At 43.1% G+C, this 15,101-nt stretch overlaps 1 protein-coding gene across 1 annotated transcript in view; it reads right to left on the minus strand.

The window, feature by feature from the left end:
- The window catches only part of fam91a1 (family with sequence similarity 91 member A1), a 38,868-nt gene extending 26,427 nt beyond the window's left edge, over positions 1-12,441 (minus strand). Inside the window, exons 1-6 of the mRNA XM_013135447.4 lie at positions 12,170-12,441; positions 11,592-11,676; positions 9,611-9,762; positions 8,510-8,567; positions 2,260-2,327; positions 1,675-1,788 (exon numbers count right to left, since the gene is read on the minus strand). Of these exons, the coding sequence (XP_012990901.1) occupies positions 1,675-1,788; positions 2,260-2,327; positions 8,510-8,567; positions 9,611-9,762; positions 11,592-11,676; positions 12,170-12,241 (549 nt within the window). The 5' untranslated portion in view covers positions 12,242-12,441. The remainder of the gene's footprint in view (positions 1-1,674; positions 1,789-2,259; positions 2,328-8,509; positions 8,568-9,610; positions 9,763-11,591; positions 11,677-12,169) is intronic.
- Between the last annotated feature and the right edge of the window lie 2,660 nt (positions 12,442-15,101).

A 15,101-nucleotide genomic window follows, 5' to 3' on the forward strand; every position in this document is an offset into this window, starting at 1 on the left:
GAGACGTCAGGGGGAGAGAGACAGGAGGAGACGGGAGGACACAAACACCTGAAATGTAGCAGCATCACAGTGGCTAGCTAGCGTCTCGAATGTTGTTGTCAGTGTGTCCTGTCGTGAAAAACTTATTAGAAACCCGGGGATTACTGGGACCCGCCCAGGAAGCACCGGGACCCGCCCAGGAAGCACCGGGACCCGCCCAGGAAGCACCGGGACCCGCCCAGGAAGCACCGGGACCCGCCCAGGAAGCACCGGGACCCGCCCAGGAAGCACCGGGACCCGCCCAGGAAGCACCGGGACCCGCCCAGGAAGCACCGGGACCCGCCCAGGAAGCAAATGATTGACATCGTATTACAAAATACCTGATTCTGGCAGAATATTGCCTGAGGAATAATTATTGAACTGTTTGGCATGATCAAATAAAAACATAAACACATAAAAAGTCATAATATCACATTTCAATTGACTTCTATTCTAGTAGATCAGCTCTCTTTCGGATAGTGGTGAAGAGACCCCTATCAGAGGTTAGGAGAGCGAGCACCAGGCAGTCAAACTCAAGGCATTCCTAGACCATCCCCAAACAAATTTGCAATCAACGTTCTTTGAAACCGTCCCTGCTGGCTGTAGGTGAACTTGTTTCAACCTCCCTGGGTAACAGATAGGCAACACGTCATGCAAAGTTGATACTTTGAAATGTAAAAAAATCTAATATGACAGTAAGGAGAGACTGTCAACAAAAACAGAAACAGCTGCAGTTTCTATGACTGAGTTCATGTTAGAACACTTTCCAGTACTGTCAACTGTTTTTATTCAACACTTCTACAAGGCATAAAAAGCCCTTCTCCACCATGCCCTTTCAAAACTAACATATTGAGAGCTCTTTACTATCAAATAATATTTACCTTTCTCTGGTTACTGGAATAAACAACATTGATTTATGCATGAGGCTGAAATAATGCGGTGCAATCTGAGGTTGGCCGTCAGCTGGAAGACAATGTCATATTTATATTGTTGGTCCCAAGGAAGTGAGTTATGGGATGGCCAGAGGCTCCTCCCACCCTCCACTGAGACAGAGCATCAAACACAGGACCCATCAGTCAGCATCATCAGCCCAGGAAAATAAAATGTCTGTTCATGTAGAGTACGGTCAACCCTAACAAGTAACAGATGATCTATAGTAAGGGTTTTCACTAATTATCATTACCAGTGTTATAGCTCATTATCATTGTTATCGCTAAGAATCATTCCCAGTGTTATAGCTCATTATCATTACCATTGTTATCACTAAAATCATTCCCAGTGTTATAGCTCATTATCATTACCATTGTTATCGCTAATTATTATTGCCAGTGTAAATGTCATAGCTAACTATCACTGCAAGTGCTATTGCAAATTATTATTACCAGTGTTATAGCTCATTATCATTACCATTGTTATTGCTAATTATCATTCCCAGTGTTATAGCTCTTTATCATTACCATTGTTATCACTTATATCATGACCAGTGTTATCGTTAATAATCTTTGCCACTGTTATCACTAATTATCCTTGCCAGTACAACTGCTAATTACCATTACCGTTTTTTTCGCTAATTATCAACACCATTTTTTTTTGCTGATTATCATCATTACCAGTACCAGGTTTAAACATAAAAGCTGAAGGCTCAGCACTGCTCACCCTCATGTCGTCCTCTGTGAGGTATCCTGTCTGAGCCACCCACCACGGCTCCACCGAGATCTCCACCGGCTTGGAGGGAAGCAGGTCCCGCGCCGTTTTCCTACGAAAGAATTTCTGACAGGAGACGACAAGGGTTTCAATTATTTACACAGGTACGTAAAACCCCTTCATTCAATCATAAAGGGAGTTAAGTGAAGTCCTTCAATCAGTCAAATAGTCAGGTATGTAAAGTCCTTCAATCAATCATAAAGTCAGATATGTACGGTCCATTGATCAATCAAAAAGGGAGGAAAGTAAAGTCCTTCAATCAGTCATAATGTCAGGTATGTAAAGTCCTTCAATCAATCAAAGTCAGGTAAGTACAGTACTTTATTCCATCATAAAGTTAGGTATGTAAAGTGTCTTCAACATCAGTGGATATCAATGTTAACCATTGTCTTACTGATTCATTCAATTTAAATGAAACAGGAACTTGAATTTCGAAGGGAAATTGGCAGGGCACAGTCAATAACAATATTATATTCATAGCATTTAACCTCACATGTTGACGGGTACATTATCGAATGATGTTTAGCTTGATCTTACTTTGGAAGACCTGCACTGGTTCATGAGGTCAATGTACTGGTTTCTCCCGATACCCAGAAGCCTTAGACCTGGCAGACAGGAGACATTAACCACATGTTCATATGTCTGTCTCAGCATTAGTGGACCTAAATAATGTTCTGTATGAGGTTGGGATGAATGGGACAGTACCACAGTCTGTTGACTATGACTGACAGCCAATGTCATTGGTGACCACACGACAATGTCAAAAAACCAAGCATTGCATTATATGTAAGCATTTCATATTTGCTATTGCCTGCTTTGGAAAAGAACAATTTAGACGGTAAAACAACCAGAATACCAAGCAGCACAAAATGAATAAATATACAAATAATGTATATTTTCCTACTCTTTCATGATCAACCAGCTAATGAATCTATGAGCCAAATTGAGATCCGTTTAAAAGTTGTTTCCACAATAATAATGAGAGATGATTAACACCAGCAAGATGCAAGTACACAAATCAAATAGGAAGTTTAATCAAAGCATTTCTGCATTACAACAGCTGAGGCAAAATAATGAAGTAGAACAAACAGAAAGTTATTTAATAGCCAAGACTAGATGAAAAAGAATAAGGCTTGAATTGGGTTTTATTATTGGTTTACAATATGTTATATGCCGCACTTAAGGCCTATAATGAACCAGACTGACTTACAGTTAGTGCCTTCGACTCCAGAAGCTAGGTAGAACAACTACACAACTAGTTAGTAGTAAGTACACTCTAGCTGGCAAAAAAAAAGTGTTGGAAAGAAGACAATACAAATAATAAATAAAATAAACATAGCAAGCGTTAGTTAAAGAAGGCAGAGAGGGACATTGTTTTAGGTAGCATATGTAAAGACAGGTTGTCAGATGTTTTCTGAAAATGGACAATGTTTGGACAGGACAATATTTGGACAAGTGGGGAGGGTGCATGAAAAGGTGGAGAGGACGATGTTCGGACAATGCGTGAGGATGATGTTTGGGCAGCGCAAGAGGAAGATGTGTGGACAACGTGAGAGGACGATGTTTGGATAACACAAAAGGACGATGTTTGGATAACACGAGAGGATGATGTCTGTTCTAGTCAACGTAGAGCTCGTGAAGGGGCTCAGGGTTTCCTTCGGGCATGGCCGTAGTGTGCTTAATAGCAGTTAGGGAAAGCTGGTGTGTTTCCATGACGCCCATATTAGATCAGTGAAATCTGATGTAAAGTGTTGAAATTGGTTTCCTGAAATTTCACCATGGTTACTGATCTGAACTGAGAGCTATGCTACTCTGTGTGAGGAAGTGTATGTGCGTGTGTTACTCAAAAACTCTGAAGTAATTTCTACTTCCCAGCACACCTCTCTCAATCTTGCTCAATCGCTCTTCTCTAAGCATCCCATCCTCTTCTCTCTCTCCCTCTCGACCTCCGTCCATCACTCTCTCTATCCACTCCCTGCCTCTCTCCCACCCAACCACCCTCTCACCCCCACTCTTCCCTGCATCTCACCCTCTCACAACAGAGTTTTATTGGTGGGTGTGGCGCTGGGTCAGGGCTCGCAGGCCAGGATGTACTGGGTGGATGTGGCGCTGGGTCAGGGCTTGCAGGCCAGGATGTACTGGGCCCACTGCCAGACACAAACAGGCAGACAGGGATGCAGCTGGGAAGAGAAGAGCTTCACTGAACCAGAAGACCAGAGAGAGAATGAGAGAGGGAAAGTAGATAGAGGAGAGTAGCTCCCCTCCAGACCAGATGGATTAAAGAAGTGAAGGCCTTCCAGAATCTTCCTAACCTGTAGAGAGGAGCCTGGGAACCTGCTGACTGCCTTCTGTCTGACAGACCCAGGGGCTCAGTCCCAAATTCCAATGACTGCCTTCTGTCTGACAGACCCAGGGGCTCAGTCCCAATTTTAATGACTGCCTTCTGTCTAACAGACCCAGGGGCTCAGTCCCTATTCCAACCCACACCTTATAACATAAACACTTGTGGAGACCTGATTTAAAAGTTGTTGGAAACAGTGGCAAAGTTCCATCCTAGTCTAGGGCAGTGGTAAGAAAACTACAGGCCCACGGTAGGGTTGGGTTTATCAGGCCCACAGTAGGGTTGGGTTTATCAGGCCTACAGTAGGGTTGGGTTTATCAGGCCCACAGTAGGGTTGGGTTTATCAGGCCCACAGTAGGGTTGGGTTTATCAGGCCCACAGTAGGGTTGGGTTTATCAGGCCCACAGTAGGGTTGGTTTATCAGGCCCACGGTAGGGTTGGGTTTATCAGGCCCACGGTAGGGTTGGGTTTATCAGGCCCACGGTAGGGTTGGGTTTATCAGGCCCACGGTAGGGTTGGGTTTATCAAGCCCACGGTAGGGTTGGGTTTACCAAGCCCACGGTAGGGTTGGGTTTATCAAGCCCACGGTAGGGTTGGGTTTACCAAGCCCACGGTAGGGTTGGGTTTACCAAGCCCACGGTAGGGTTGGGTTTACCAAGCCCACGGTAGGGTTGGGTTTACCAAGCCCACGGTAGGGTTGGGTTTACCAAGCCCACGGTAGGGTTGGGTTTACCAAGCCCACGGTAGGGTTGGGTTTACCAAGCCCACGGTAGGGTTGGGTTTATGCAACCCACGGTAGGGTTGGGTTTATGCAACCCACGGTAGGGTTGGGTTTATCAAGCCCACGGTAGGGTTGGGTTTATCAGGCCCACAGTATGGTTGGGTTTATCAGGCCCACAGTAGGGTTGGGTTTATCAGGCCCACAGTAGGGTTGGGTTTATCAAGCCCACAGTAGGGTTGGGTTTATCAAGCCCACAGTAGGGTTGGGTTTATCAAGCCCACAGTAGGGTTGGGTTTATCAAGCCCACAGTAGGGTTGGGTTTACCAAGCCCACAGTAGGGTTGGGTTTATCAGGCCCACAGTAGGGTTGGGTTTATCAAGCCCACAGTAGGGTTGGGTTTATCAAGCCCACAGTAGGGTTGGGTTTATCAAGCCCACAGTAGGGTTGGGTTTATCAAGCCCACAGTAGGGTTGGGGTTATCAAGCCCACAGTAGGGTTGGGTTTATCAAGCCCACAGTAGGGTTGGGTTTATCAAGCCCACAGTAGGGTTGGGTTTATCAAGCCCACAGTAGGGTTGGGTTTATCAAGCCCACAGTAGGGTTGGGTTTACCAAGCCCACAGTAGGGTTGGGTTTACCAAGCCCACAGTAGGGTTGGGTTTACCAAGCCCACAGTAGGGTTGGGTTTACCAAGCCCACAGTAGGGTTGGGTTTACCAAGCCCACAGTAGGGTTGGGTTTACCAAGCCCACAGTAGGGTTGGGTTTAGCAAGCCCACAGTAGGGTTGGGTTTAGCAAGCCCATGGTAGAGTTGGGGTACAATAAATAAAAGTAAAATCAATAAATAAATATATATATACACACACACCGTGGGGAGAACAAGTATTTGATACACTGCCGGTTTTGCAGGTTTTCCTACTTACAAAGCATGTAGAGGTCTGTAATTTTTATCATAGGTACACTTCAACTGTGAGAGACAGAATCTAAAACAAATCCAGAAAATCACATTGTATGATTTTTAAATAATTAATTTGCATTTTATTGCATGACATTTGGGGATGCTTTTCTGCAAAGGGGACAGGACGACTGCACTGTATTGAGGGGTAAAAGCATTGAAGATGGGTCGTGGCTGGGTCTTCCAGCATGACAACAACCCGAAACACACAGCCAGGGCAACTAAGGAGTGGCTCCTTTAGAAGCATCTCAAGGTCCTGGAGTGGCCTAGCCAGTCTCCAGACCTGAACCCAATAGAAAGTCTTTGGAGGGAGCTGAAAGTCCGTATTGCCCAGCGACAGCCCCGAAACCTGAAGGATCTGGAGAAGGTCTGTATGGAGGAGTGGGCCAAAATCCCTGCTGCAGTGTGTGCAAACCTGGTCAAGAACTACAGTAAATGTATGATCTCTGTAATTGCAAACAAAGGTTTCTGTACCAAATATTAAGTTCTGCTTTTCTGATGTATCAAATACTTATGTCATGCAATAAAATGCTAATTAATTACTTAGAAATCATATAATGTGATTTTCTGGATTTTTGTTTTAGATTCCGTCAGTCACAGTTGAAGAGTACCTATGATAAAAATTACAGACTTCTACATGCTTTGTAAGTAGGAAAACCTGCAAAATCGGCAGTGTATCAAATACTTGTTCTCCCCACTGTATATATCTTAGTCCCAATCTCATACATGAAAAACATCAATTACATTTTCTTTTCATTGTACTGTAAAAAGATGTGTCTACAGTAGTTGCAAAATTGTATTTTATGGGGCTTTAATTGATGAATATTAATTTAGGTGATTCGGTAAACCTAACTCTTTTGTTTGATAACAGACACCTGCTCTGTATTTCTGTTCAGAGAGGTTGCAAACTGTATTGAGAATAATTTCCCTGAAAAGAAAATGATTTATGTAAAGAAAGCAACTACAGCACATCCTTGCTGTCCGCTCATTTTATTTCCCACCTGTCCAGGTTGTTTTTCAGGGTGGCTGCCGGAGAAATTATCACAATTTCCCATGTTCATCCATAGTGTTCATCCATCAATAGTTTTTTGTATTAAATCTATGGGCCTATATAACTAGCCAGATCAAACAGGCAAAGATAAAATACAAAAGGATTGCTGTGAGCATTTTGATTGAGGGGAATACTGTAAATTAACAGGACTTTATGTATTTTGAAAGATAAGATGTTTAGGATTATTAAAAGAAATACTGCTTTGATTTCATACAAGCCAAACAACTAACCAAATTGGCCTCTTCACATTTCCATCTCAAAAACAAATATCATATAGAGGCATTTTCCGTGATCACAATGTTTGATGTGCAGTTCAAAGACAACATGACGCCATACCTTGAGTTCACCGAATGCATTGAACGAGGCAGTAAATTGGCAAATTGTGAAGATCTGCTTCAAACACACAGTGGAATATATGTAACTCCAAGTGCATCAAAACTACCATCAGTTTAACTGCCTTGCGAGGACCTGCACTAAAACCAGACTTTATTATTTCATTACTTAGCTGGTCATGTTGGCCCTTACACAAGCTTTTAAACTGTGCCGGCAGAGCAAGACTGTATTTTATAATGGGCCATGTTTTCATCACGTTAACAATGGCAAGAACAGAACTTCTAAAGCAGCAGCTATTGTTTCCCAACAGCACAACAGGCAGACCAGAACATTTGTATTTTTTATCTCATCTGTTGGAAACGTTCCAATTTAGCCCAATCTGCCTAGAACATAATCCCGCCAGACATAACAGACCACAACAGAGCCAAGTTCCAAATGTGCTCTTTCATCAAACATCACATGTCGAAGCAGCAGCACAGTGATGACAATCTGTACAGGGTCCTATATTGAGTATATCACAGTGATGACAATCTGTACAGGGTCCTATATTGAGTATATCACAGTGATGACAATCTGTACAGGGTTCTATATTGAGTATATCACAGTGATGACAATCTGTACAGGGTTCTATATTGAGTATATCACAGTGATGACAATCTGAACAGGGTTCTATATTCAGTACCTACCAAGCATCAGCTAACACCACCCTAAAGTCACCAGGAACCGAGCGTTAGGTAACACCACCCTAAAGTCACCAGGAACCGAGCATCCGCTAACACCACCCTAAAGTCACCAGGAACCAAGCATCCGCTAACACCACCCTAAAGCCACAAGGAACCAAGCGTTAGGTAACACCACCCTAAAGCCACAAGGAACCAAGCGTTAGGTAACACCACCCTAAAGCCACCAGGAATCCAGTGTTAGCTAACACCACCCTAAGGCCACAAGGAACCAAGCATTAGGTAACACCACCCTAAAGCCACCAGGAATCCAGCGTTAGCTAACACCATCCTAAAACCATTAGAAACCCAATGTCAGCTTAAACCACCCGGAACCCAGCGTAAATTAGCAGGAAGGTCACCCACTGAGCCACTGGAAACCATTGGAACACTTACAATTAGGCCCTAAAAAACCTAGAGTTTTCCACCCTAATTTTCATTTGATGAAATGAAAGTGGGTGAAGGTTTTCTGGATAGGGATAATTGTTGACCACCAAAATACAAGTCCCATTGAAGAAGCAGCAAACTACAAACAGGTCCTACACACCCTGCAGAGGGACTCTGGTAACATACATTACTGGTCCTACACACCTTGTAGAGGGACTCTGGTAACATACATTACTGGTCCTACACACCCTGTAAAGGGACTCTGGTAACATACTTTACTTACAGTCAGCAGCTGTGAAGTTTGGCAGTGAGTCGTAACTTTTCTCAACGTTCATGATGTCCTAGAGAAGAGAGACAAAAGAGGAAGAGAAGAGAGACGAAAGAGGAAGAGAAGAGAGACAAAAGAGGAAGAGAGTGGAGAAGAAGAGGGAGAGAGGAATAAGAGAGGGGAGCGGAGAAAAAAAGGAAGATATTAAAACAAGGAAAAAGTAAGCAGCAAATTAAAAAATCTCTTTATACACCATTCTTTCCCTCCCTGAGCTTTGATCAATTACCGCCTCTATCCCAAACTGCACCCCATTTCAAATGTAGTGCACTGCTATTGCCTGGAGCCGCACTGTGGGGGCAATAGGGTGTCATTTAGGACGGAGTCACTGTTTCTGAAGATAAGGGCGCTGCATTAATTTCTCCTTGCACAGTTTTCATTAAACACATAAGAAGGATTATGAGTGTGACATCCTTCAGTAATGTCATTTACATATCACTCAAGTACGAGGTTATAGCCACGTTGCCGCAGAATCAAGAAAAGGAAAATTGCTTTTAGAAAAGTTGTTGATAAAAAAAAATATATAAAAACAGTCAATGATATCAAAATCAGCTAAGACAGAACGCAGAGTTTAGGCTTTGTGGGTACCGGGTTCTTTGTTGCCTGTTAGAGGAGTCGGGGAAACAGGGCGGTAGGCTTTGATTCGGATATTCCTCAACCCTCCATTTCTTCATTTTGAACCATTCTGTCGTACCTTTGTGTGTTTGTGGTGATAAAAGTAGGGGTGTACTAACATGTTTTGTGTAAGAAAAATCCATTCAAAATTCAAATGGTTTTGTGTGATTTGTTGAACCGGGTTACCTTCATCAATGAACGTGGCTAGAATTTAGCTGAAACTCCCAAACCCGACTGTCACCCTGAACAACGGACAGGATCCTTGGGGTTTTGACGGCGGCTTGGAAGATTTAATCCCTACAGATTCCCCAGGATACTAAGAGATTAATGCAGCCATCTCCTTGAATCCTAAAATGTCAGCAGTTCTGTCTTGCTAGATGGGAGCACACCCCCCTCCCTCCGTACCCCGCTCCCCCTGTGCCTCCCTCCCCTCCCTCCCCGTACCTCCATAATGCTGATGTAGTAGGAGAAAGGGGTGATGCGCAGCCCCTTGACCATGATGTCTGACAGGTGGTAGGGGTACAGCATCAGATGCTCTCGGCTGAACTTCAGCAGCTCTTCATAGTAGGACTTCTGATCCTTCCTCACGTGACTCACTGGGAAGGGTTGAACATGAGATCAAATTACACTCCAAACAAGATTTACATGCGCCTTTTTATTATGCATAAGTAAATAGCAAAATCATTTGTATAACTGTTATTGTTTTTGAATGCATTTTTTTGTAAATCAAGTTGTTTGTGAGGCAACACGAAAGGACCCACAGGTGCAGGAGGGAATGTATGCACATAGCCAATTGTAGATTTACTGTCTCATGTTAACAAATTACTAAATATTGTATTTATCTCAAAATGCAAATGTCATTATAGGACCGTTACATGATATCGGCTGATACTTCAGCACACAAAAATGATATTGACAATGAAAAAGGCGTATCAGTGCTTCCTTAAAAAAACATTTCTGAAGTACTTATTTTCTATACCAGAGTAAAGAAATTATTTTACCTACAGTCAAATGAGAATTATACCCCTGTGAAAACTGTCTTCTTTGGTTTTACATATTCAGAGACATGGATATTTCAGGCTAAATGCCAAACATTTTCATTGATAAAGCTAACCCACTTTAACCAACCACACCCAAAAAAAAACTAACAAAAAGCTGTGGGAGTACATGAAGCAGGCCATGGAAGACAACACTCGAACATGACACAGTTGAAGCAGGCCACACAAGACAACCTTTGAACATGACAGTTGAAGCGGGCTGTGCAAGACAACACTTGAACATGACACAGTTGAAGCGGACCACACAAGACAACACTTGAACATGACACAGTTGAAGCGGACCACACAAGAAAACACTTGAACATAACACAGTTGAAGCGGACCACACAAGATAACACTTGAACATGACACAGTTGAAGCGGACCACACAAGAAAACACTTGAACATGACACAGTTGAAGCGGGCCATGCAAGATAACACTTGAACATGACACAGTTGAAGCAGTACTGAAAAGAACAGGAGGCCAGACCTCCTCCCAGTGGATGTAAGAGACCGACAGATAGTAATAAAAAAACATCTTATTTAACCCAAAGGAGGCAACACCTGCTATTGAAGAAGGGGCGCGCTTGTTTTTCCACACTATGAAATATTACGGATCTGTTGATTTTCCATGAACAAATGACGACAATGAATGATATTTCCATGTCATTTGATAAATTAGGTAAAATTTTTCTCTGTTGAAGTAAAGACCATATATCCACATGTCCACATGTGTTAATAAGAAAAAGACCACTTCCCAAGAGGTGTACTTACATTTTCACATGACAGTACCATCGGAAAGACAGCACCCGGCGTTGGGCAATGTCTTTTTTGGGCATTGGGATTCAATCTTAAGACCAAAGGGAGGAGTGCCCCCTAGCGGCACTCCAACAACACCTGCACTACCATCTGGTCTCCCACCCAGGGACAGACCAGGACTGAGCCTGCTTAGCTTCAGAGACTAGCCAGCAGTAGGAGACAAGCAGCTAGGCTTCTGGCTTGAGGCACTCTAAATTAAATTCTGAAGTGAGCAGAAGCTGGGTGTTTCCCTCCAGATGTCCATCATCATCCTCTGTGGCCAGCACTGCCAGTCAAACGGTCTCTGTCCACTGGAATGCATAATCTACTCTAGTTTCTTGTTTGCAGGAGATCCAGGACGATTAAGTATATTTTCCTGAGAAGTGCCTGGGGATGTGACTTGGGACTTTGGTACATTAGTGCTGGTCTAACTAATGACAGATGCCATAAAAATTCATTCCTATGTGAAAATTAACTGTGGTGTATCAGCATAAACCAGCGAATCCCCAGAAATGAAAGTTATATATTGTACCTAGATTACCTGATATGCCTTTGATATATAAGCATTTCACTACTTTCATTAGGCTTACCTAGGTTATTGCGGAACCGTAGTTGGTTGCGGATGCTGTACAGCAGGACATGCTTCTCATATTCACGCTGTGAGTTCCCAAGACTCTGGAAATGAAAACAGGAAACAACATGCATTAATATACAGCAGCTAACCCATACATTACATGGCCCTGTAGTAGTGATTGGCAGACATCTTGGCAGATGAATAGTTAAGAGGAATTCACTGTTACTGTTCTACTATAGCCTATCTTTAAATATTCCCATGACAAACTACATTTCCAGTCAACCTTGTTTGACATGACAGTAAATGGATAGCTTACACAAAGCAACTAGCTAATTTGAATAAGACAGCAAACTTCAAGACTATAATTATGACAGAATCGAAATCATAGTGAGGAAACAGATGCTACACCGCTCTAACAAACGTTGGGGGCTGTGCTGTGATGATGCTGTTTCAGGTGTACGACCAAATCACTGTCGTTGCAGACGGCAGAGTGATCGATTGTTCATAAATGCACCGGTGAAACATTATTAACGCACAGATCTAGCTAGCCAGGTTTGGAATATAACTAACTAAATGGTTAGGTAGATTACATACCTGTTTTACATTTGCTGGTAGCTTGTTCCACGGATAATTCTGCCTAATGTGAAATTCTACGTCAATGTTCATTGCTAGCTTGAATGTGGATCCACAAAACGAACCGCGGCGGGCTTTGGGCAAGTCCAAAACGACTATACCCCCCGAAACATGAACAATTGAAGTAACTTTAAAGTAGGAACGTTTCCTATCTACAGATATGTTTTCCTTTTCAATAAATGTCCACTTCCTTGTATTTTTGAGAGACCATTCAGTTCGTCACGATTTTGGCTATGTACGTCATTTCCGTTCGAGGCGTGACAAACGGATGATGAATGATGTTGGAATTTACATAAGTAGTATTGCTTCCAACAGCTTCAAACTGACACTTTTCGTGTCACGTTGGAAAAGCTTCTTTTCAGCACTTTGTACTCGAACTTGTAATAACATGTCCAAATGTATTGAATAGCGCATAAATAAACTGTATTTTGCCTACTTGACTACCTGAAACTGTCAACCTGCCATACAAGGCGTAATGTCCTCAGAACCTGTCTAACAAGGTCTAACTTGGAGGAATGTTTTAATTGTAGAAATAAAACAATAAAACACATCTGGTATAAATACCAGGTGTATTGGTATATAAAGACCTCAAGTATGGCTAATGTGGCAATTTCATTAACATTTGTCAAAATATACCTTTCATATCCAAGTCACATCCAAGTCACTGAGCGGGCATCTTTTCCAGGGAAACTTCAAGTTAGCACAGGGATACATTGTCGTCCTCTCTCAACCTGGTCCCCTGTGAGACTGAAACCCACCACCCCAAAGTTACAAATGCCATGCTTTACAAACTGAGCGACTAGCGACTCAACTTAATACTGCAGGAAAGCTAGGCCTACATTTATTAAATAAATCAAGTGTCTAAGATGCCATAGAGACATTTTTGCCGATGTCACATATAGCACCTTATGTATCCCTTTATGCTGCACATCTGTTTTACCTCAGCCCAATCAGACCTGGTCAGAGACCAGGGTTTGACGAGGGAGCCATTAGAGACTCTGCTCCGGTATGAGGATGATTAGGTTCCAGCTCACTGCCACACATGGCTCGTTCTGACCACAGTGACCGTCTGCCATGGACTGACATCTCACTCTCATGTCATTCCATCTGTCCGAGTTCCCCTGGCCACATTCCACAAAACCAACATGACAGCTACTCATCTGCCTTCCTCTGGAGTTAGTCAAGGAAAGCGAAGGAAGTAGAAGGGTCTCGGTTTGCGAGAGATCGCTCTGTTCCAAATGATTGATGAGGTGGAAGAACACATAACAAGGAATCTGAGACCAGTCACCCATGCGGAATCTCTGCAGATCCTCTTGAGCCCCTGATCCTTGCTTGTGGACTCTCAAAGGACTAGGATGGCCAATTGCAAAAGCTTTATTCTATAGTCAGTTAGACATTTTCTAGTAAATCTGGTCGAATGCTTCAGATAATTGTCCAACATCGACCCAGTTTTGGCCTCCTCGCAGGGGGAGACAAATTTTCATCTAAAATCTCTGTATTGTGTTGATGAAGTGGATATCTGAGGAGAAGGTTCAGTGAAGCATGCTGTGGCCTCTTTCCTCCCAGTACTGGCTAGCCTTTGAAACTAAAACAGGTTATTCCTGGTTGGTCCCTGGATATGATACATGCTGCTGGAAGTGCTCTTGGAGGGGTAATAACCCTGGTATCCTGGTTACATTATTGTAGGGGTAATAACCCTGGTATCCTGGTTACATTTTTGAAGGGGTAATAACCCTGGTATCCTGGTTACATTATTGTAGAGGTAATAACCCTGGTATCCTGGTTACATTATTGTAGGGGTAATAACCATGGTATCATGGTTACATTATTGTAGAGGTAATAACCCTGGTATCGTGGTTACATTATTGTAGAGGTTATAACCCGGCTATCCAGGTTACATTGTTGCATGGGTAATAACCCTGGTATCCTGGCTACATTGTTGTAGGGGTTATAACCCTGGTATCGTGGTTACATTATTGCAGGGGTAATAACCATGGTATCCTGGTTACATTATTGTAGGGGTAATAACCATGGTATCCTGGTTACATTATTGTAGAGGTAATAACCCTGGTATCCTGGTTACATTGTTGTAGAGGTAAAAACCCTGGTCTCCTGGTTACATTGTTGCAGGGGTAATAACCCTGGTATGCTGGTCCCTCATTCCTACTTGGCATGTATCACTACTCACCTCTCCACCTCGTAGCCAATGTAAGGTGAGACTTCGGGGCACTAATTCATGAGGTGATGGATGCGATTAGTTTTCCTCTTACTATGACAAGGGCTTTGAGACCTGCCATAGTTAGACAAGCAATTTATAAATCCAAATTAATTATTCAGTAAAACCGGTCACCTGACACCAGGTAAAGATTACATCAGAACTCTCTTCCTCTTTATCACCTCATGGCAACCCAAAGCAACCAGTCTTTAGAGTTTCAGCTGTTCCTCTCGCTCAGCACCAGACCATTAGCCGTCAGCGCCAGACTATATTTACCAGCTTCCAGAGTTACACCAGCCAGCTGAGGGAGGTGCCACAATGCCCCTTTGCCTCACCCTGCTGTCTAACTTCCCTCCAACCATCACCCCAGGGCTGCTATTCAGGAGGAGCGCTGATCTGGGATCAGGTTCCACTGGAAACATTACTATGATTATCTTCAGGTTGGAAAGTCAGAGCTCTAGCCTGTTTTGTCCTGTTCTGTTCCAATTTTCCAGTTGTCTTGAAGGTGGCATGAAGTCAGAATTTCAGGTTGGGTTGAATGTGACAAAAAACATAATGTAACTTTTAATATCAGCTCTACCCGGGGATAGATCTACCAGGGGACAGATCTACTGGGGGACAGATTTTTTTTTTACTACTTTTACTATGCCCCCCCTCCCTGTCTGGGCTGAGAGAAGA

This window comes from Esox lucius, chromosome 10 (assembly GCF_011004845.1).
Source record: "Esox lucius isolate fEsoLuc1 chromosome 10, fEsoLuc1.pri, whole genome shotgun sequence".
NCBI classification, from domain to species: domain Eukaryota; kingdom Metazoa; phylum Chordata; class Actinopteri; order Esociformes; family Esocidae; genus Esox; species Esox lucius.